At 36.4% G+C, this 24,947-nt stretch overlaps 2 protein-coding genes across 4 annotated transcripts in view; one reads left to right on the forward strand and one right to left on the reverse strand.

The window, feature by feature from the left end:
• Positions 1–5,025: 5,025 nt before the first annotated feature.
• Positions 5,026–13,264, forward strand: arpc5lb (actin related protein 2/3 complex, subunit 5-like, b). The gene is made up of 4 exons (XM_077240669.1): positions 5,026–5,312; positions 12,102–12,174; positions 12,282–12,458; positions 12,630–13,264. The coding sequence occupies exons 1-4, from the start codon at positions 5,173–5,175 to the stop codon at positions 12,690–12,692; spliced, it is 453 nt and encodes a 150-aa protein (XP_077096784.1). The 5' UTR covers positions 5,026–5,172; the 3' UTR covers positions 12,693–13,264.
• Positions 13,265–14,207: 943 nt separating this feature from the next.
• scai (suppressor of cancer cell invasion) overlaps positions 14,208–24,947 on the reverse strand; it is a 51,413-nt gene continuing 40,673 nt past the window's right edge. For 2 of the 3 annotated variants that reach the window (XM_077240656.1, XM_077240658.1), the window contains exons 7-17: positions 24,652–24,750; positions 22,846–22,998; positions 22,545–22,685; positions 22,295–22,396; positions 20,674–20,752; positions 19,824–19,923; positions 19,617–19,698; positions 19,128–19,200; positions 18,773–18,946; positions 18,533–18,633; positions 16,888–17,125 (exon numbers count right to left, since the gene is read on the reverse strand). In XM_077240656.1, coding sequence (XP_077096771.1) covers positions 16,979–17,125; positions 18,533–18,633; positions 18,773–18,946; positions 19,128–19,200; positions 19,617–19,698; positions 19,824–19,923; positions 20,674–20,752; positions 22,295–22,396; positions 22,545–22,685; positions 22,846–22,998; positions 24,652–24,750 — 1,251 coding nt within the window. In that variant the 3' untranslated portion in view covers positions 16,888–16,978. Of the gene's footprint in view, positions 17,126–18,532; positions 18,634–18,772; positions 18,947–19,127; positions 19,201–19,616; positions 19,699–19,823; positions 19,924–20,673; positions 20,753–22,294; positions 22,397–22,544; positions 22,686–22,845; positions 22,999–24,651; positions 24,751–24,947 lie in introns of all 3 variants that reach the window. The other variant, XM_077240659.1, reaches the window with a different exon arrangement.

Genomic DNA, 24,947 nt, shown 5'->3' on the forward strand with positions numbered 1-24,947 from the left:
AATAAATAAATATATAAAGGTTATATAAATACGCTTTAGCATCAATAGATGAAGCTATAAAATGACTACATGTGAGCTTAAATATTCAATTCTCTCTATACCTTTATCAGCTGTATAAAATAACTTCACAACTTTTACTTGCACTGATATACAGTAGCGAGACTTTTTCTTTTAGTTGTCCTCTTTCATAGACAGCCTTTTCTTCTAGCTGTGTAAATTTGTTTAAATTCTTACTATTTTAATACTTTTATTTAATAACTGAATTGCGCTGCTTCTCTCGCGAGAAATTAATCTCAGTTTCACTCTTTCTCAACGTGTGATTGGCTGTTCACTACTGATGTCATACCTAAACTCCTAAACTCAGGATCAAAGCCTGAGTTGACAGAGAAAGTTGATGATCATCATCATGGTACCAACAAAGCCTGGTTGGATTGGTTTGGTTTTGTCAACTCAAAACTAATCATGTAACCCTGAGTTTGTTCAACTACCATCATGGTACAGGCCCCAAGACAAGACCAAGACCAAGACAGACCAAGTCGAGACCAAGCAGTGTTGAAGCTAAGCAATAACTTGTATGAATTCCAGAACAGCAGCATACAAGGGTTCAGCCGCAGTTTACATTCAATACATATTAGACGGTATTACTTCAACTACACAGGCAGAACAATACAGAGACACACCATGTCATGTGTGTGACTGTGAGCTCACTGTAAATGTTTTTGCAGACTGGGTGAGATCAACTATGTGTATGCAATTGCATGACGGCTGTTACTGCACTATTATAGGCTACTTGTTTGCATTATTGCTTAACACAATTTTCACGATTTCAATTCAATTTTTGGATTCGATTTCAATTGATTCAATATTGACTCATTTGGATAAATATTAGGTAGGCTACAGTAGATAGCCTGCATGTTAATATTTCTCAAGAAGAAATATACCTCACACATGGTGCTGTAAACATACAGAGAGAAATTAAATATAGTGGGGTTTCATTATAATAACAATTATGTAATAAGTTTTGTCAACCCCCCACTATTTCCCAATGTAAGATTTTGTTCTGCATTGCCTGCCTATCTCTGCCGATTTCGAAGTCTCCGAATGAATCCATTCTGCAACTTTTAAATACATAACTCTATTTTTAAAAACGAAATTATAGGCACTGTGCAGGATCCGAAAGTTGATCGTTTTGTCGCTATGGTTACACACACACACACACACACACACACACACACACCGTTGGAGGTGCGTCAGTTGAGCAGTTACCCAAAATCATCTGAATAAAGTTAAAGCCCATCATGTCACTGATATGTGTTTTACTAAATATTAAAACATCAAAAACTGTAACTTTACATGATATGTGTTTTTAAATCAAGTGATCAAAGTGCTCGTTGTCGCTGCGATTAGTGGCGCGGATACGGTGTTTTCTCGTGTGGCTTGCGCACACAGCACTGTAGTGATGTGTCGTTCATGAACGATTCGTTCATTTTGAACAAATCTTTAATATGACTCGGGACTACCGAGTTGTCTCAGAGAGTGATTCGTTCATTTTGTGTCGACCGCGCATGCGCATTGCGCAACATATGGGTTCTGAATCTTTACTGGAAACAGAAATGATTAGTTCATCTCTCTCGAGTCTTCGGGTTCGGGACGGGTCCGAGTCTTTCGTTCTTCCTGTCAGTCCATAGAGACTATGCTGTCAGTACCGGAAAGAGAATTGATTAGTTCATCTTTCGAGTCTCGAGTTCGGGTTCGGCCGGGTTCGAGTCTTTCGTTCTTCCTGTCAGTCCATAGAGACTATGCTGTCAGTACCGGAAAGAGAAATGATTAGTTCATCTCTCGAGTTCGGGTTCGGCCGGGTCCGAGTCTTTCGTTCTTCCTGTCAGTCCAATAGAGGCTATGCTGTCAGTACCGGAAAGAGAAATGATTAGTTCATTTTTTCGAGTCTTCGGGTTTGAGTCCTTCGTTCTTTTGTCACGTGACTTGTCACCGTATTGAATAGCCTACTAATTTACAACCTTTTTTCAAACAAGCACATAGTTAAGGTATTAAATATAATAGTACTTAATTAATGTATAATATATAATAAAACATACCACAGATGCACAAGAAACATTTAGAAAAGAGAAGGACAGGGACAATATAAGATGGAACTTTTATTTTACAGATAATGTTTTGCACATATTTTGTATTTTAATTCCTAAATATAAAACAATATAGCCTACATTCAGACGCAGTCAATAATACGAATATAATGTTGTATTTGATGCGAGATAACAGCGGTCACGTGACAAAAGAACGAAGGATTTAAAACCCGAACTCGAGACTCGAAGAAAATGAACTAATCATTTCTCTGTCCGGTACTGACAGCATAGCCTCTATGGACTGACAGGAAGAACGAAAGACTCGAACCCGAACTCGAGACTCGAGAGATGAACTAATCATTTCTCTTTCCGCTACTGACAGCATAGTCTCTATATGGACTGAAAGGAAGAACGAAAGACTCGGACCCGGTCGAACCCGAACTCGAGACTCGAAAGATGAACTAATCATTTCTCTTTCCGGCCCTGCTGTATCACACACGGCACCGTCGGCCCAGCAGACAGATCCGAGTCAGACACTGACGAGTCGACAGCTAATGTCTCGAACACAAGAGAGGAAAACTAACCTGATAAATATGAAGTTGCAAAGGAAAGAAGGTCTCGGATCAGGAGGTGAGGTGAACTAACAGAATCAGACTGCAATAGCCTGAACTTAAGACCCAACAACTAATCAATTAATAAAACATTTCGGTTTCTTATAATTTGGCTTTGGCTGCATTACCCTATAGTTTATTTTTATTCTTTTTACAAATGTAATCAATATTTTCGTAAGTACTAGATGTGTTGGGATATTTAACATGCCATTTTAATTATATTATGCTGAAATGAACGAAATGACTCGAAAAAAGATTCGTTCTTTTTGCTGAACGAGACTCAAAGATTCGAGTCAGTAAAATGATCCGAACTTCCCACTACTACCGCACTGTCTTCACTCGGACGCGCGCTTCAATCCGTTGCGGATACTCTCTATTCTAGACAAGATCGAGAGGTCCGAGACCAAGACAAGACAAAGACCGAAGACCGTCAAGGCCGTGACAAGACCGACCACGTAAAAGTAACACAAGCTAAAAGTAACAGAGTTCTTTGTTACACTCTTAAGTATTTCTCTCTTCAAAGTCTGCGCAGACTCAGAATTAAGCGACCTATTAAGCGCCGTCTAGCGGACAAACGCCGTGTACTTCTTCTTCTTCTAATGTTGTTAAATGGCGGTTGGCAAACCAACTTTCGGTGCATTACCGCCACCAACTGGACTGGAGTGTGGAGCACTAGAAGAAATTAAATTAAATTAAATAAAAAAATACATAACACTAAATTCTGCAGTCTAATACTATTTCTTATATATATTTTATAATAGCACTACATATTTTGTATTGTTCTGCATGCTCTTTCAAAATGCTTTTCATATTAAATGATCATATAATGTAAATCAACACCGACGTTTCTTACTTCCTTAAAGGTGCTCTAATCCCACCAACTGGACTGGAGTGTGTAGCACTAAAATAAATTAAATTAAATTAAATAAAAAAATACATAACACTAAATTCTGCAGTCTAATCCTATTTCTTATATATATTTTATAATAGCACTATATATTTTATATTGTTCTGACAATATTTCGAATGTCAACAAGAAGTGACGTCACCCGACATCACTTAGAGCACCTTTAATAAGTTTTAACCTTTCTGTTTCACATTCTGTCTACTCTGATCACAATAATTCACTGACCCGTTTCATGTTTTCCTATTTTAGACATTGAATGATTTAGTCTAGTATTCCCTATATTCGAATCGGAAAAACGCCTCATTCCATATTTATATGGACATATAACTACCATAAATTTGTAATATATTTAGGTCTGTTATTAATGTATTCAAAAGATTACTCTGTCTGTGCCATATTACAGGACGTGCAAGACACATAAAATAGTTAGTTACATTATGTTCCATTATTTTATTTCATTAATGAAAGAAAAAAAGGGGGAAAAAAAACTTTACTGGTTAGTCGAACAATTTTGGCAGTGTACTTTCCACCGGTTTCAGTTGCGACCAAGAATTGAACAAATAGCCTACTTACATCATATAACATTTTATAAACGTTTTAATGAAAACTATTTCATTCCAGCTACATTTTACATGAGTAAAACATATGTGCTTACTGGGCATAATTTGGGTTTAAATGAGTTAACTTAAAGCTGAACTTCAGTAGACAAAAAATGTCTGCACTGTGGAGAAGGTGAAATATATCTATTTAGATAAAAATTTTACTTAAAGGGTTAGTTCACCAAAAAAAAAAAAAAAATATGTCATCACTTGCTCATGTTGCTTCAAACCTGTACGAGTTTTTTTCTCCTGTTGAACACAAAATACAATATTTTGAGTTACCGACCAGTTGATGGGTCCCATTGACTTCCATAGTATTGGTTTTCCTACTATGGGACTCAATGGCGCCCAGCAACTGTCCGGTTAAAAACATTCTTTAAAATGTGTTATTTTATGTTTAACAACTTATTTGTGTTCAACAGAAGAAAGAAATTCATACAGGTTTGGAACCACTTGAGGGTGAGTAAATAATGACAACATTTTCATTTTTGGGTGAACTATCCCTTTAATAAGGGATTTACTTTCATCGCGTGGAAAACAAATATGCAAAGAAAGTGAATGATGACTTTGGCTGTGGAAAAAAGACGTAAAGAAAGTGAATATTGGTGGTCCCTAATATCCAGAGTAAATATTGACAGTTTTCATTTAGGGTGAACTGTTCCTTTAACTGTAAAATCACTTCACACCCTCCTACTCAGCAGGTGGCAGTAAAACTCAAGCTTTGCTATCACACCTTTCATATTAAATATGTAGTCTGCATCATCGGCACACACTGAAACAGCTCATGTGCTGGTGTGTGGCGGTATAACACGGTGAACGCAACCCACTTTAACTAATCTATTCGTCCATCTTTGGATGTATTTTTAAATGTGGTGTTTCTGACGTCGACTATAAGCAGAGACTGAAATTTCCCATCGGAGCACAGACGCTTTTACAGCACAAGTCCCCGCTGGTGAGTGACACTGGCCCCGATGGCCAAGAACACGCTGTCTTCGCGCTTCAGAAAGGTGGACATTGATGAATTCGACGAGAATAAATTCGTGGACGATCACGATGAGGCTGCAGACCAGCAAGGACCTGATGCGACGGAAGTCGACAACCTTATCAGGCAATATCCTTTAATATGAGTGCAACGTTTTTGGGGATTGAGACATGAACGTGAGCCAGTGTGACATGAGCTCGCCTCACTCGGGCACGATGACGTGATGATTGTGCTGCCTTGTTTACAAGATTTTAACATCGCGTTGTTTTGTGTTTATTTAAGCTGCAATGACACAATTGTTATAGTTTATAAAGTTATACGTATATAATTCATCAGGATTTCCATAAAAATATCAAGCAGCACAGCTGTTTTTAACATTGTTAACTGTAAGAAATATAGTTTACGTATAGAGGAAAGTTAACTTTATTGCTGGTATTTATTTGGATTAAATTAATTTAATCCAATATGCTGGCTAGCGAAATTAATATATATATATATATATATATATATATATATATATATATATATATATATATATATATATATATTACTCTTTTGATAGGCCAATAAAAACAAATGTCTGTCATTTTTTAAAAGTTTTAAAGTTAGTGAAAGCATGTTTTATGCCTGCGAACAATACATTATCTTTTTTTGAATAGTCATCTGTGAGGGGGATCCTTTAATGTAGCAGTACATTAAAATTCACAAGTTACTTATTCTAAATGGAACTGTTTTTCCACTGGTCACAAATGTGACCACTGACATGTTTATTTGTCCTTTTTATGAGACTGAGCAATCATAATTTTACACAATTTTTATTATGACATTTTAAACCTTTTATGGAGCTTTAACAGACAGACATTATCTTTTAGAGAGGTAAACCTGAAGTAACAGCATGGGTCATGTGAATGTTTACGACAGCCATGTAAAAATGAAATTATTTACACTTGAGAACTCTGTATAAAATATATCAGAAGCTCTTTTTAAACCCTTAAAACACAAAAATCCTTTGATTTCAAATGTAACCAATAGGATAAAAATAGTTAATTTGCATTCAACACTTGATGGGTAGCGTATGTTTTTAGAAGCTGTGAAATGTTTCTCCTCATTTGAAGTGTCTTGCTTTTCAAAATTTAATTCAACTGACCTTATATCAACTTTTATTTTATATAATATATGTATATTCTTGTGTTAATTTATTCAGCTGCTGAGAAAAAGAGCGGCCTGACATTTCAGATACATCATTCTGTCACAGTGTTCCAATTAGGCTAGACTGCGCTCATCATAATAGGCATTTGAAGCAAACAGTCATCTGCATTGTGTCACTGTAAATAAACCCGTTAAGGAGGGTTGTGAATCCACACGCTATTATCACGTGCCATTTGTTTCCTTGTACTGTATAGGCTGAGGTAGGCTATACAATGGTGTGATTGTCTCTGTGATCTTCCTGTTTGTTTGTGATCTCCATGGTGCCAGTTTTTCTCATTGGTGAAATGTGCCTGAACATGATCTCCTCTAGTTTTTGGATGAAAAGTTGTTGCCAATAATGTGATAATTCATTCTGCTGTTACTACCCCCTCTCTGAGCTGTCTAAAGGGTTGGGATTTGGCCACTGGCAGGATGTGAAATGAAATTTGGCTGCCATATCTGAGGCCTGTCACCTCATGACTTCACCCCTCATTGTGCCACTGCCCTGAGACCTCTTGATTTGCATCAGGCTTCCTCTTCCTCTCTGCTCTACCATGGTACCTGGTTTAGTAAGTTCCTGCTGATGTTATCTTGAGTTGATTTGGTGGAACAGCTGAAACCCGTGAGACTGAAACTTTTATGCAATTAAATCTCACATGCCACAACTAGGAGATTCACTGTTCCAGTGTTTCCCACTTAAAGTCTCAAACCTGTAATAAGATTTCATTAACCTTTTCTATGGACAGTAGAGTATCATGTGAAGGTCCTCTAATGTGAGACCCTCAGGCTAGATGTGCAGCTTTTGAGTGTGATGGTCTGTCTGACTGGTGGGCATCATTATCTGGCTTGTTTCGCAGCACTTCTTCTGTGCAGTGGGGCAGAATGCAAAAAGCTTGATCTTGCTGAACTGCCAGATGTTATTATAGAGCGCTGAGCCACACTTTGAAAAACAAGAGGTCCCAAAGGAACCTTACATGCTCCCTGTTGAGTTTGTTGGCGTTTTGAATGAATCCCTGGCAGTACATGCTTTTACCACACTCTTGATGCGGGGTAGAAAGGGTGGGGGAGAAATAAATATATATCATTTTTCATATTGTGAAACATTATTACAATTTAATGACTGTTTTCCATTTTAATGTTTAAATTTAATTTATTCCTGTGATGGAAAAGTTGTATTTCCAGCATAATTACTCCAGTCTTCTGTGTCACATGATCATTGTCACGTCACAGAAATCATTCTGATATGCTAATTTTCTCAAGAAGCATTTCCCATTATAATCGATGTTGAAAAGTTGTGCTGCTTAATTTTTGTGAAAACCATGATACACATTTTTTAATTCAATTCAATTCAAATTTATTTGTATTGCGCTTTCACAATACTTATTGTTTCAAAGCAGCTTTACAGAATGTGCATTTCAGAAATGTACATAGAAAAAAAATACAGTTAGTTAATCATGTAGTAATTTAGGGCATAACATATCGCCGGCGTTGAGTCGTCTCTTCACAGGCGTCGAGTCGTCTCTTCACAGGCGTTTAGTCATCTTATCGCAGGTGTTGGGGCATCTGAGGTCTCCGTGAGAGGCTGGATACAAACCGGAGCTGATGAACGCTATTTACCTCGGGACTAGCGTCCCGAGATAACAGCAGAAAAGCAGATGGGAGATAATTAGAATAGCTGCTGTTCATAATATTAATGCATTCGATCTGATTCAACAGTAGTATAAAAGGTAAGCATTATGTGAATGCTTGGCTATAGAGATGCGTCTTTAATCTAGTTTTAAACTGGGACAGCGAGTCTGAGCCTCGAACAATATCAGGAAGGCTATTCCAGAGTTTAGGAGCTAAATGCGAGAACGCCCTCCCTCCTTTAGTGGACTCAGATATCCTAGGAATGACCAGAAGCCTCAAATTTAGTGATCTTAAAGAGCGCGATGGATTGTAGGGCGATAGAAGGTCCACTAAATACACAGGAGCTAAAGCATTTAGGGCTTTATAGGTCAGTAATAGTACTTTGTAATTGATACGGAACTTAATAGGTAACCAGTGTAAAGATGATAAAATAGGTCTTATATGATCATATTTTCTTGACCTAGTAAGAACTCTAGCAGCTGCATTTTGCACTAACTCTAGCTTGTTTATTGAGGATGCAGGACAGCCAGCTAATAAAGCATTACAGTTAATCTAGTCTCGAGGTCATGAATGCATGAACTAACTTTTCTGCATCAGAAACAGATAGCATGTTACGTTTTGGAAAAAGGCTGTTCTTGTAACATATGAAATATGATTTTCGAAAGACAAGTTATGGTCTAGTATAACACCCAGGTCTTTTACTGTAGTGGATAACGTAACAGGACATCCTTCTAAATTAAAGTTGTATTGTACAAGGTTTTGTGGGTAGTTTTTTGGACCAATAAGTAGTACCTCCGTTTTATCTGAATTTAAAAGCAGGAAATTACACATCATCCAGCATTTTATATCATTTAGACACTCTGTCAATTTAGATAAGTTAGTGTTTTCATCTGGTCGTGATGAAATATATAATTGTGTGTCATCAGCATAACAGTGGAAATTAATTCCATGTTTTCTTATAATATTACCAAGTGGCAGCATGTATATTGAGAATAGCAGAGGGCCTAACACCGATCCTTGCGGCACTCCATAGTCTACTGACGTTATCTTCGATTTTTCCCCATTTAAACAGACAAAATGATAACGGTCTGATAAGTACGATCTAAACCAGCTTAATGCCTGTCCCTGAACTCCAGTGTAGTTTTGTAGTCGATCCAAGAGTATTTTATGATCTATAGTGTTGAACGCAGTGCTAAGATCGAGTAGAACTAGTATTGAGATGCCGCCTTGATCAGAAGCTAAAAGCAAATCATTTGTAATTTTAACTAGCGCAGTTTCTGTGCTATGATGCGGTCTGAATCCTGACTGAAATTTTTCATAGATATCATTTTCTTGCAAGAAAGAGCACAATTGAGCGGACACAACTTTTTCTAGTATTTTAGACATAAATGGAAGATTTGAGATGGGTCTGTAATTTGCTAAGTTATTTGAATCTAATTGAGGTTTCTTAATGAGAGGTTTTATTACTGCCAGTTTGAATATTTTTGGAACATGACCTAAAGATAAAGACGAGTTAATAATATTTTCAAAGAGGCTCTTCCACTACATGTAACACTTCTTTCAGTAGTTTAGTGGGTATTGGATCTAATAAACATGTTGTTGGTTTAGATGCAATGATAAGTTTATTTAACTCTTCCTGTCCTATATTTGTAAAGCGGTGTAGTTGTTCTTGAGGGGCGATAATTGAGGCTGAATCATAAGACACCATAAAAGATTGTACATTTACAATTGTGTTTCTGATGCTTTCTATTTTCTCATTGAAGAAATTCATAAAATCATTACTACTATACTGTAATGGAATATTTTGCTCTGGTGATGTTTGTTTATTTGTTAGTCTAGCTACGGTGTTGAATAAAAACCTTGGATTATTTTGGTTATTTTCTATTAGTTTGTGGAGATGCTGCTCAGCCCTGGCTGCTTTTAGAGCCTTTTTATAACGTGACATAGTGTCTTTCCACGCGAATCTAAAGACCTCTAAATTAGTTTGTTTCCATTTACGCTCTAAGTTACGAGTTTCTCTCTTGATAACATGCGTAGCACTGTTGTACCATGGTGCTTTAGTTTTCTCTCTAACCTTTTTTAATCTAATTGGTGCAACAATATCTAGTGTACTAGAGAAAATGGTGCTCAAACTGCTAGTCATTTCCTCTAGTTCATCTGCTTGTTTGGGTTCACTGAGCAGCTGAGATAGATCAGGTAAGCTATTTGAGAATCTATCTATAGTGGTTGGAACGATTGTTCTGCCTGGTCTATAACGTGGCGCAACATGACAAATTTCAGCAGTACGTATTATGCAAGTTATCATGTAATGATCAGTGACATCATCACTTTGCGGTACAATATCTATATCGGTTGGGTTGGTTCCATATGATATAATTAAATCTAGTGTATGATTTAGACGATGAGTGGGACCACTGACGTTTTGCTTGACCCCAAAGGAGTTTAATAAATCTGTAAACGCAGCCCCTAACGCATCATTTGTGTTATCTACGTGTATGTTAAAATCTCCAACAATTATTGCTTTATCGACATTGACCAATAGATCTGAGAGAAAGTCTGCAAACTCTTTTAGGAAATCAGCATAGGGCCCTGGAGGTCTATATACAGTAGCCAAGGCTAGAGATAATGGGGATTTCTTTCTTACATCTAAGAGCGTAACATTTAGCACAAGTACTTCAAACGAATTAAACCTGTGACCTGTTTTCTGAGTAACATTTAGAATATCTCTATAGATTGTTGCAACACCGCCGCCACGACCGATCAGACGGGGCTCATGCTTATAACTGTATCCTGGTGGAGTAGACTCATTTAGACCGAAATAATCATTTGGTTTAAGCCAGGTTTCAGTAAGGCAAAGTACATCGAAACTATTATCTGTGACCATTTCGTTTACAATAACCGTCTTAGGTGTGAGCGATCTAATGTTTAGAAGACCTAGCTTTAGAAATTGTTTTTGTTCACTGATATTGAGATTTTCTGGTTTAAATACAATACGATTTTTCATAGATCCTACAGTAGATTTATTGTTTGGCCTCACTAAACGAGGAATAGACACAGTTTCTATATAATGTTCTACACTACTTCTATCAATTAAGTTGGGACAGCAAAGACTGTGATTTGGACTTTGACTTACTAGTCAAAGTCCAAATCACAGTCTTTGCTGTCCCAACTTAATTGATATAAGAATTTAGAATTTTTTAGGATTCTAAAAGCACATCATTTCTTCGCAATAGAAATATTTTGTAACATTATAAATGTCTTTAATGTCACTTTTTACCAATTTAATGCATCCTTGCTGATTAAAATTATTAATTTCTTGCAAAAAAAAAAACTATCTTACTGACCCCAAACTTTTGATGGATGGATGTTCCTGAGTGGAGTGTAATTAGATGTTTTTGAATTCTCATTTATGGTTCTCTGAGACTGATTATTTTGGAACGTGTTCGGTTGTCTGTAAGCAGTAAATGTTAGGGTATTTCTGACAACTTAATTAAAACATCTGGACAGATCCACCTTGTTATATCTTTCATGATATTTGTCGTGAAAACGCAATGACACGTGACTTCCTTTGTCTTATTTTAATTAATGTCTTTATTTTGTTTCTGAATAGTTGAGAGTATAATGTTAATTTATAGTGCAACTAAAAAACAAACAGTCTCATATTACAATGCTTTAATTGAGAAAAGAAATACAGTGATGGATAAGAAATTCCAAATTTAAGTGGAATGTCCTCAGCACAGCAAGAGAAAAGGACATCTGGGGACAAGAAGTTCCCAGATGAAGAAGAAAATATTCTGGATAGCCGTGTGTCTCTCATATTAATTATTGTCATTCACAGTTGTTGAAGAATATAGTGGCAAGCGGCTTCAGTGTACCAGACAATCAATCATCCGTGTTCCTGAGAGTTTAGTCCCGTCTAAAAATAATAATTTGTTTTGAGAAATTCCTTAGGGTTCAGCTTGAGTGTGCGTGCATATGTTTGTGAAAACTTGTTCCCCTTAGTCAGCTTATGCAAAATTTAAAGCTCCATTTTTTAAATTTACTGTAGGTTTGATTAGAGCTAAGGCTATTGATTGTCTTCCTTAACCAGCAGAAATGCACAGGGGACATGATGGCAGCTCTTCATATTGCCCTTAGGAACCCTCCAATCAACAGCAAGAACCCTGCAATAAAGGTACTGACAGTTTTGATAAAAACTTATTTTTACAATGAAATTTGTATATAGAGCACAGATTGCACAATTTCATGAAATACGCCATCTTTTCTGTCTTTCATTCCCAGGAAAGAGCTCAGACTGTGGTATTGAAGGTTCTGACATCATTTCGGGGCAGCGATATAGAGCCCGCTGTTAAATCTCTCGACAAGAATGGAGTCGATCTTCTTATGAAGTATATCTACAAAGGCTTTGAGAGGCCCGTAGAAAATAGCAGTGCCATATTGCTGCAGTGGCATGAAAAGGTAAACCCAAGAATTTTGTTCACTCAATTTGTCATGTTTCAGTCAGTATTTCACAATGTAGGTACAAAACCATCAGATATGTAATACACATTTTAGTGGGCTGTATATAACATGAATAAAACGTAACTTTAATGTGGGACGCATGTTTTTTCTCCCTATCTTTTATAACAGGCATTTGCCATTGGAGGACTAGGCTCTATTGTTCGAGTTCTGACAGCCAGGAAGACTGTATGACTACCTGAGCAGACCTGGAAATAATGTCGCTAAGAGACACAGAGGACATGAGGCAGGTTTGCCTGTTACTTAAAGGAAAGAACAAGAGACCATTGTTTTGAATGCTACTGCTCTGATGAAGAAAAAAATAAAACTGTAAACGGTTGAGAAACAACAAAGCACTTGTTTCAAACTGGAAAAAAAATATGCTTGTGTAAAAGTAAAGCAACGTTCATGTCAATATATCATAATTATTCTATGATATACTGGCATCAAAAAATTTTTTCAATCTGACATGGTTTTTTGAGGGAAAACAAAACAATCCTGGTGTACATGCTATGAGTAACATGAGGTGAATAAAGATCAGGTGAGTGTGAGCAGCAGAAGAGAGTCAAGTACATATGAGGTTGTTATTTGATTAATTAGATTTAATCAAAGTTTTATTTTCTTATTTTATTTCACATCTTTTGTCCCATAGTCCTTTGTTTTGTTTTTGTGCAGATATTTAATAATGGAACCAGTGATGTACACCAAAGGGGTAGAGTGGGGATCATTGTAAAGTGCCTGCTACAATAAAGTAAATGGATCTCCTATATGTTGTCATCTGTGTTTGATTTAATTTTAATATATGATTTATGCTAGTATGAACATAACTTACCTCATCGGCCATATAATAAAATGTTAATACTATACAACAGACTTGTCTAACCTGTTTGACAGTTCTATCGGGATGGTGACCTATAGAAGCAGGAAGGGCAGGGTAATTAAGATAATACATTTTGAAGGATGTAATACTGATAACTTCTATCATGCCAAGACCAGAGCCCCAGGGATATCATTCATGGATCAGAGTGCTGTAATCTCACTGCTCGGCGGCACAAGGACCGGGAGCTATATTCAACTATAAATGTCAAATGGTTTTTCATGTGTATGGGCTGAATCGAATATTTGGCAAGTTTCACAACACATTCTAAATTAGGGATGCACTGATATTAAAATTGTTACAACCAATAACTGATAAATGGTCTATTAAATCATAGTTTTTGTCTAAATAAAATCCGAAATGTTAAAATCAGTCATTTAAATGCTACAAGTGAATCACAACATTTATAATGGATACTGGATTTAAAATTAATATTAGCCTAATTCTGAGATTCGATGAAGAATCCAAGCGTTAAATTATTAGTGTTTTAAAGACGTTAAGTAAATGTGATAAGAGCAAAAATAATCTTAATTTAAAAGGATGAAATGAGCACCTTGCATGGCTGACACCGCCGTTGGTGTATGAATGAGAGTAAATGGGTGAATGTGAGGCGAAATGTAAAGCGCTTTGGTGGCCATTGGGTCTGTGAAAGCACTATATAAATGCAGTCCATTTACCATAAACAAATAAATATCTAAAATTACCCCCCCTCCCAAATCTATCATTTATATTGTTGATCTAAAATTTCATGATACCTATTCGTAATCACTTCTGTATCAGTTGTTTTAGTGCACATTATTGTATGTGTGGAATGTATTAAGGAACACCAAAAATTAAGCAAAACAGTCATAAACTTTTTAATATTCTTAAATAGCATTCTTAAAAACAAAAAGCTTGCATGTTTTGGTTTCATCACTGTTTTTTTTCTCTGCATTTAACAACAAACATCAAATATAATTTGGCAACAGATAAGACAAAAGTGATTAAAAACACATGACAAATGCAAGAATGTTCAACTAGCAACTCTAGAACCCCTTAACTTATGAAGAAAGAGTATTCTGACCATTACATCACTTTTGAAAATGTTCCCTCCCACAACAGTAGGAACTGGTAGAAATCACCATTACTACACCTTAGATCTGGCCCCATGTTGACAATAGAAAACAAATGCAGTTGATTTTCTTTCTGTTCCTTCCAATCATGGCTGCTAATGCATTTACAGCATTCATTAAAATGGTGCAGGGGGCATCAACATTTAACAGATCTGCTAAATAACATGCATCTACTACATAAATGTGGGCAATTGGTAAGAAAACACTTAAATAAATAAAAAAGGGGTATTGCATTTTCCCCTAAATCTTAAGTTGGTAGGTTTCTGCTGTGGTACATTTCACATATAAGTGCTTAAAGTCCGTATTCACCCCTGTGCTCTCAGATGAATGGTGTGCAGTGAATACAGCACTATCCCGGGACAGTCTGAGCAAGAACTTACAGAGCTAATTTATAGGATGCTGTGAAGTTAAGATACTTATATACACATACTAACATAAATTAAATATGGCAAAAACATTCGACAGTCAACCAGTCAAGGTCAGACAACTAGAGGAAAGGAAACAGTGACATCCTCCATCGGTTTCCCTCTTCATCTCCATCCAGCCCTCCTCCTTTTGGCAAACTAAAACAGTATAATAATAATAATAAAAAGCTAGGCCATGAAACAATTTTTTCCTGCAAGACCGTAATTTGGGCAGTGGATATTCCATGTTAAAGTTGATTTTGTTTGGCAGTGATTTGTTTGATAGCAAACTTCTCTCTTTTTACACAAGAGAATTTTTTTTTTTTTATATAAGCGCGTGGAAGCAGCTATGACTTGAAAACGTGCAAAAATATAAACTAGACTAAAGGAGAGAGATGACAGTATTTTACGGGACCTTGTGCTCTCCACATGCAAGAATCATTTGGTCCTATTTGAATGTCCATGATAAAACCTGCAGTTCGGGGAAAGAGTTGGTAAACGTTGAAAAATCTGTCATCATGTGTGCCATTTTGTACCAGAGATCAAAGACGGAGAAAGGGATGAGCTTTTTGACAAAAGTGTGACATAACAGAATGATCCGACATGCCTCTTGCCAACTGCACAATAAATAACATCAGAATAAAACTTAAATAGTGCAAGTAAAGTGCAAGGCTGTTATTGTAACTGCTATCATCGTAATTATCAACAATGTGACGTAATGAACCGAACGAAACACTGATCACATCACTTCTTACTAGACCGATGCAATGCACTTGTCCTTGAGACAGATGGGTCGTGAAGCACGTTGTGACGCTCTTATGCCATGATCCTTGGAATGTCAGCTGACTGCACTTGTGTGAAGTGGCGGGAGGGTGCGCAGTTGAGACAGTGGCATGGTCCATTCACAGATAGATTAGACAAAAGAACACTGCCCCTGTCGCATGCAGAGGGTCATCTTTTCACAGATCTGCCACGACAAACAACCCAGACAGACACACTTCTCTGCATCACATTGACTTCTTATAGAACTATACATATATTTATATATATATAGATATATACACAAATTTGTACCTATATACAGGAGTACGCCTGTACATCTCTGTGACACTATAAAAGAGAACTTTGTTGGCTATTGGTGTCCACTGCACACATGGAATAAGACATTAGGTTATTACATCAGCTAGGCTATGCAAGTATGGGCTTACCACACTACTGAGTCATGCTAAAAAGAATCTCTTTTTGAAGAAACGCTCAATAAAATGGAGATTCTGGTGTGGTGTGGTCTAGCGATTAATTAAGGACTGGTTAGCTGATGACCAAAATAACCCAAGAGGCACAGCGCGGATGACCTCCTTCAAAAGGCCAGGCTAAAGTCCACGAAATTTGTGTCAAGACGAAAAACGAACACGTTTTAATGAACGAAAACAAACAAGAAAGGCAAGACAGAGCAAATAAATGCAAACATGCTACACGCTCCCTATGGGAAAAAATGTGTAAACGTTGCAGAGGCAAAGTGTTTAGAAGGGAAAAAAACTTCCTTCTCCAAAATGTGTTTTGCCAAAGCTTTAGGCTCATTTTTTGGAAGAATCTCCCTGGAATTACACCAACTGACATTAAAAAATGTTTCCAAACTTCTTTCTGAAGTCTCCTATGTTATCTTGTGCTCTCTAATCACCTTCAGAAAAGGCGACAGCTTCCCTCAACAGGTCTGAACGCCCGTGTGCTTGCGCTCGTACACTCATACGGTACATGCATGTAGTAAATCTCTGTGTTCTCCTGTTTGTTGGGAGCAACGCTTTCGCATCTGGGTGTTTGTAGTTAGTTAAACTCTAGAAATGCATGTGAACTAGACAAACTGTAAATATCTGCCCACAATGATGAGATATTTTCTCTTGAACTATCTAGATCAAAATGAGATTAGGTTAAACAACCAGCTTATTCAGAAGAAATTAGCTTCAACTTGTGTATCCGTGTATGGACATGAACGTGTGTGTGTGTGTGTGTGCGTTTGTGTGTGCGCGCGTGTGTGTGTGTGTGTGTGTGTGTGTGTGTGTGTCTGGAAGTTGGCATGGTGCCACCATGTGGTCAATAGTTATCCAACAAGCCATCGGAGAAGAGATTTTGCACATCCAACATGGCCGCCAGCTCCAGCACATGTTTCTGTAGAAGGCTGCTCTCCACCATCTCCTGTTTCGGCAGCTGGGGGTACGATTCTGGAAAACTCCTCGCTTCCTGTAACGTGCACAGAAACAGCATCCTCATCCAGCTGCTTTGTGACAACATTTTTTTTTTTTAAATTGGTTCAAAAACTGTGTTAAACTGCTGCAGTCTTATAAATGGGATCTCTGTTTGCTCTATATTCTGTCAAATTACACTTATCTGAAAGGGTTTGGCTCTAAAAGTTTGGGCATATTTTCACATGGTCACTTCATGCGTTTTTACTGATCGAGTTTGTTTAAAACGGTTCCATTTACACTTGGCCACATAAATGTGTCTCCACAAAACAGATATAAATCGGATTTGAAAGTGTCTCGAAAGTGTTTCGGAGGGCATTTAAACCTGGTCTTTTCACGACTGGAAAGCTATCTTTTCAGAGAAAACGCATAAAGTGACCAGGTGTAAACAGGCCCTTTCATATGACATTGACTTGAATTGGTTCTGCTACCAGAGGACCTGAATTTGTTCATCTATCTTTTTCGGTAATGTGGCTGCAGTTTTCAGCCAGTAGTTCTCAAACTGTGAGTATGTAGTTCCACCAGGAGGTTAACAACAATACATAAAATTTATATTTTAAATGGTAATTTTTCAATGTCATTTATGTGTTTTATATATGTTTAATGCAGCTTTGTATGTCTAAGACTTTGGATATCTCATCATTATTTTTGTGGTGTACAAAGAGTGAAGTATTATTATTTATTATATTTATAAATAGTATTTATATATGTATTATAGTATTTATTAATATTTTGAAGTAGCATTTATTTTTTATATTTTTAGTTTTCATTTTCACTATTTATAATTAGTTTATTTTTTATTATATTTCTATTTAATTAAATTTTAGTTTTAGTTATTTTATTAAACGAAAATTAGAAATGTTGCAATTAACTGCCAATAACTGAAATAAAATAAGTTTAAATAGAGAGATTTAAGAATATATATATATATATATATATATATATATATATATATATATATATATATATATATATATATATACGTATATAATATATATATATATACATATATATGCACACATACAGTATATTCTTTCTTCTTCTTCTATTGGACCTCAACTGAAGTCAATTTCCTGAAGGAAAGCTTTCAAGGAACACTGGATTCAGATCTTAGTGTTTAGAATAGTAGCCTATTAATAAATGTAACCAGCCTGTTTAAAGAAGAAGTTTAAAGATGAGCTGCAATACCTCATATTTAAAAGTATATTTAGTATTTATTTATGTGTTTGAACTGTGCTGCATATTTACACTTATGAATATACCCAAATTGGTTTAAAATGACTTTTTTATTGTTGCTTTAATATCAGGTTTGTGAGACAAATATGACTATTATTTCACTGATTATTATTGATCAAATTGTGTTTATAATAGTAGCATATATAATATTCATTCAATTCAGTCTCACCCGGAAGAGCTTGTGTAATCGAAGCGTGGTGCAGCAGAACACGAAACGGATCATGAGCAGTCGCAGAAACTCATCGCCATAAAACTGCAGAAAGGCTTGATCTGGAAGACAGTCAACAGGAAAAATAGTAAATATATATCTGTCCATTGGTCCAACTAGTCAATGATGTATACAAATTTATGAAAGCATAAAAAAAGCACAAAGCAAATGACAAGGGATAACGGCACAAATTGGCATTACCTATAACTCGGGAACTCGTGATCATCTGGCCAATGTCATGGAAAACCTTCCGCATGAGTTCCTGGGCCTTTTCCCACAATCCATAGCGCATGCTGCTCAGTCCACAGACAGACAGGAAACCCATGAGGGGGTTGTAGAGGAAGAGAGTAAACAGACTTCCACGCTGAGACTGGTCTACAAGCGAGTAAAACAGAAAACAACAGTATAAAAATACAATAGATAATCAATATAATAACAGAATCTTACTTAAATCTTACTTAAAGGGGAAAAAAAAAAATAGGAAAAAAAAAGCAGCATATATTTTAAAAAAAACAATTCTCTCTCAACACAATGTCAAAACAAACAAAAAGGAGACCTTGCATGCTCTTCGGATATGCTGTTGGAGAAAGCAGGCATACAAGTGGTTGGCCGAACAGGTTGGAGAAATTCTGTGGAAAGAGGAAGAAGTCAAACCGTTAGTTTTACATTATTTTTAATTTACTGTACTAGTAGTGAATGGTTAATGTATTATAAATGTACACTAGGGGGCACTACATTACTGATCAAAGCAGACAACTAAAGAAAATCAGATGAGGAGGAAAAAACCTGAAACAAAGGGTGATCAAATCAATCTATAATTAAAAAGATAAAAACTAAAACAGAGCTGTTTTAACTCCCTATCCAAGGTATCTTACTTCTCGCTACTTCCTTTATCCTAGTCAATAAGTCAAATTGCCTTATTTATAGACCAAGCACATGGCTGCTCTTGAATAATGAATGGCCTCACGATGTCACAGAATTCTGCAATGATGGAACAAATGTGAGTGTGAGACAAAGAAAGGGAGACAGATAGTTTATGTCTCACCTTATAAGCTGTGCTGTTGGATGAGTCGACAATGATAAACAGAGGTTTCCTGGTGAAGGGGAAAAGGTCTCCTGGGTGGAGGCTGAAAAACACACATTTGTGTATGTATGTGTGTTAAAATAACACCTCAATGTCTCAAATGTGTAGTAAGCCCATAGTTTGAATGTACAGAAGGCTAGCACAGAATGGATGTCAATGAAGGCTCACCAGTGCATCTCTTTTTGTGCCTGATTTCTCTTCTGCACCATCTCACCATTCACCACATCTCGGTTAGTATTGGTCAGGACACCTCCAAAGTCATAAGGTCCTGTAAATAAATGTTAAATGTGATGTGAAATAATGATGGGTAAGATCGTACTCCTTTTCGTATGCGTCAAAATGTAGCATCATGGTTCTTTTTGCAGTGGGACTACTTTTCTTTGTGGATCAAATTCTGTTTCTCCATTTCCAACACTGTTTAAAAGTCTGGGTTCAGAAAAAAAAAATTAAGGATTTTATATTTGTATTCAGCAAGGATGCACTAAATTGTGTAAATTAAAACTGACGGTAAAGACATTTATAGTGTTACAAAAAATGTTTCCATTTAAAATACATAAATTTCCACAAAAACATTAAGCAGCTCAACAATTTTCAACATTGATAAATTATAAGAAATGTTTCTTAAGCACCAAATCGGCATATTAGAATGATTTCTGAATACTGGAGTAATGGCTGTCGCAGGAATAAATTACATTTTAAAATATTTTAAAAAGTATAAAACAGTATATTTTTATACTATTTTAAATAGTAATATTTTACAATATTTACTGTTTTTACTGCATTTTTTATCAAATAAATGCATTATTGTGAACATAAGTGTGTTTTTGAACATGGCAGTATGTTTGTAAAACACATCATATATTGCATTACACAAGTCTTCGAATCCTCCAATTTGATTGGCTAAATAGCATTCTAAGAGTGCTTATTTCCTTAGTATTTATGTGCATTTTAAAATAACAATATTCCATATCATCCAGTGATGTCAGACAGAACAGTGTGCTAAAACACCTCGGCATACCTTCACACTCAGAGCGTCCATTGGGGAAAACTCCAGTGGCAGAGAGATACACCAGCAGGACACTATTGGCTGGCAGCTCCTAGCAATAAAAGAATCAGTGAAAGAAAAGAAAACTTTCAAAGACTAGAACGGATAAATGAATCAATTAAATTGGCTGATTAAATCAGAACGCTCACAATACTACAAATGGTAAAGCAGTGTCATAGCAAGCTTAATTAAGTTCAGTGGCACGCTAAGTGCTGCACAGCCAGAGCATCTCAGTATCACACTTAAGACTAATAAAACAAATAAGAATATAACATTTAAAAATACTTAGGCTGTGTACATCTTTGCAAATAGGGACACACACATACATAGAACAGCTTATAACAAGAACTGGTTAAAGAAGCACATGGAAATCCCTTATTTGTCATCATTTATCTAAACAAAACATGAAGCAAGATGGAAAACAGCCAAAAAATTGGGGTGTCTGAGAGTTAAAAATGAACTGCTCTGTAGCAAAAGCGTGTGAGGATCTGAGTCGTGTGCTTGTGGGTTTTCCTCACACTCTCGAGGTGCTACGCTACAGCAGAGCAGATAGTAACACGCTAACACCCCTGTAGCATGCCATGCTGTAACTCACACTCACACATGAGGTGTCACTCCAGAAAACAGAACAGAAACTAGTGCATAGGATAGACAATAACCATAATGCAATTATGCAAGAAATGCCTGTAAAATTTCCTTGAGATCCAGAGGCTTTAAAGGCCTAATAAAAGCATATGACGAGCCATGTTAATGTGTTTCCTTTTGAAACAGGTTTAGGTGAGGAATAATAAAGGGTTCCTCCTTTTTTTAAAAGTCAATAGGCCTTGGTCTAGCTATGTGTTTTCGGTTTTAGGGGGAGATGGGACATACATTTGTGTAGTGCAAGTTTTTGCAGAAGAGAAAGACATTATGCAAATTCGAAATAATACACTAGTGTTTAAAAGTTTTGGGTCAATAAGTTTGTTAATGTTTTAGAAAGAAGTCTCTAATGCTTACTAAGACTCCGTTTATTTGTTCAAGATAGAGAAAAACTGTAATATTGTGAAATATTATTACAATTGAATTTAATATAACCACTGTCTATTTTGATATATTTTAAAAAGTAATTTCTGTGATGTAAAGCTGTGTCATATGATCAGTGTCACCATGATCCTTCAGAAATCATTTTAATATGTTGATTTGATGCTCAAGAAACATTTCCTATTATCAATGTAGAAAACATCAGTATTCTGTAATAAATAACAAATTCAAATTAACAGCATTTATTTGAGATAGAATTTTTTGAAACCATGTTAAAGGTGTCACCTTTCTGAATAAAAAAAAAAAAAAACACACACCTTACTGACCCCAATGGTTAGAGACTTTTGAACAGTAGTTTATATTTTCTTAAAGTACAAATTGTCATTTAAGAGTCTACTGGCATAGCATATATATCACTTTTGATTTAGGCTTAATCACTATATGTGAAATGTCACTGCTACAAGTTCTCTACGCAAATATAGAGTCAAAAGAGGACGAAAATGACGATTTTCAAAACAGGATGGATTGACAATTATTTGACAGGTGCTAAAAACTGCAATGACATCAGACAAACCTTGAAGGAGGCAGACAGGAAAGTGAAGAGCTGGCTGAAGGTTGGTTTGTAGAGTAGATATTTATGAGGGTTCTCTCTTTTGGCAGGCTTTTCATTGGGCTCCTATAATGAGAGAGATAAACGAGTGAGAGAGGAATAGAGAGACACAGAGAGCAGGTGGAGTGAGATAGAACAGTAAGAGAGACCCTGAAAAAGGTGAAGTACTGAAATAGCGAGGGAGGAAGGGTGAAAATACTCAGAAACACTCAACATAGAGAGTGACAGGGAGAGTGTAAGAGTCTTCTCTTACAAGTGTCCCCGGTTTGGAGCTTTGTGTGGCCAGGTTAACTGGTTCCCTCTCAAGCGCTTGAAGCATACGAAACATATCGATGGTCAGCTCGCTAAACTTCACCTGCAAACCAGATGAAATCCAACCATTGTAAAAACCAGAGTTGTAACCTATACAACAAGTTTGAAGTGTCTAATAATTTACATTAGAAAGCACCGCTTGAATTTGACATATTATATAACTTGCTCAGCCTGCTAGGTGTTTTGCTGTACTGTACTCCCACCTGACTGTTACAGTTGCCAATGATGAGTGCATCTGCCAAGGTGAGCTGGCCAACCACCATGCCCTGTTCAAGAGGGGGCACCCCCCCCTCCTGCAGCCGATTGGATATGACCACCATGGCGTTGTCATCATTTACGATCATAAGAGGATCTGCCTGTGTAGGTAGAAAAATAGTAGATGAGAAAGACACAACGGTAAAGAAAATATCAATATTTGTCAAACAGTCTTACAGAGTGGACTACATCTGACCTTTGTATCTTACTAGACCTTACTAGTCGAGTAAGAAGAGTCGTGTGCTTTTTAAAGTGCACAACATTGATGCATTTTTACATTAAATAAAAATTAAACTGATTTACTACACACTACTTTTCGGTAAAAAAATTAACATTGATAATTATAATTACATTTAAAATACAAAGTAGAATATATTATTTAATGATGTATAAAATATATAAAAATTTTAATGATGATTATTAAAAACTCTAATATTTTTTTTTTTTAATAATAATACTGTTGTTATGACTGTATTTGATCAAATTTACTGCCCCCAAACTTTTGACTGGTAGTGGTCTTACTGTGAATGATTTGGTGTACATTATTCCAGATAAAAAACTGCTTCATATTCTTTCTTCAAGATCATAATTTGCTCAATCTCTGAACAACTTTGCTTTTCTGTTGACATACAAAATATTTTTTATATCATAAAAGGGGGTTGTGAATCACATTTCATGGTAATTTTAATAGTGCAATTGAGTGGTGCAGGTATGACATCACTTTGTATGCCAAATCGCAGAAACGAGTTAGCACTTCTGGTTCCAGCGTCCCGAAGTCAAATGGTTTTTCTAATGGGATTTTGGTTAAATGGCTGAAATAAGGTCTGTGGTGAACACCAGCTCAAGACACTTTCTAGTTTTATTTTACGACATAAAATACATCAGTATAACCATTTTTTAAGCTGTTAGGTGTCATGAAAAAGGCGGTTGCTAAAAAGTGACGCCGAACAAGTAAGCTCAGTCCGCTTTTACAACCTGCTGCTTATAATTGTGCTCTTATAAACTACTCTAACGTTCTGAGAAAATGTTTTTACATAAAAACTGAAAGAGTTGTCAGAAGCTTAGTGATGGTGACGTTGAATTCGTGTGACCGTGGTGTAGTTAGTTTATACCCTACCTTCAGCTTTCTACTCATAGCGACTGCATTTAGGAATTCAAATTCATAAAAGTTGTTGTAACGGGGTTCAAAGTTGTGGGAAGAAGGAGGCGGGAACCGGAGAACAATTAAACACTTTTAATGATCAAATAAAATAAATATAAAAACAAAAGTATCCGCTAGCAGCCCCTCGCGGACGACTGCTGGCTACACAAAACAGAAATAAAACACAACATAAAATCAGGCCTGTTCCTCTCTCGATCTTCAGCGCCGTCGCTCCACCTTTTATGCTTCCGCTCCTCCGTGAGAGATGCGAGACCGGTGCGTCTCGAGGGTGACATTCAATATTACTCACGCCACCGGCCTTGCGCTGTTCTCTCACATCCCTCGGCCTCGTCCTGCTCGCCACAGTTGTGTTTTTGTCATCTGTGAAAATTATCTTGATGGACAAAACGATTAAGTATCATACAATTTTGTTGATCTAAGAGCTTGTTTTTACGATAATCCAAAAGCCTATGGAAAAATCTATTGAGTTTTTGTCGAGGGAACCAGAGTGATACTATCTGACGGTTGGCCTAGAAAGTGACGTCATACCTGCACCACTCTATACTGATGACGCGTTATGCACATTATAGACTTCTTAAAAAAAATGTCTTACCTCCACAAAAGCAGCAACTTCTTGCAGCACCAGGTTCCACTCTAACTGGTCCTCTGTGTTGAAGCGCTGGGTGTAGTCCTCAATCTCCTCAGAAAGCTCCTGCAAAAAAAGACACCACATATGGTCCCAGAAACACGATATAGACCATACTGGGTTTTTCTTCTCATGAGCGGTGAATTGTTGTCAGTATATTTATTAGTCATTTGCAAAAAACAAATATAAAATTAAAAAATCCATTCATTTCTATAAATATGAGTATACGAGTAATGGCTGACTGTGCAATTTTACAGTGCCAA

This window comes from Siphateles boraxobius, unplaced genomic scaffold (genome assembly GCF_051911475.1).
Source record: "Siphateles boraxobius isolate OS27281-9 unplaced genomic scaffold, OSU_SipBor_1 24, whole genome shotgun sequence".
Classification (NCBI taxonomy): Eukaryota; Metazoa; Chordata; class Actinopteri; order Cypriniformes; family Leuciscidae; genus Siphateles; species Siphateles boraxobius.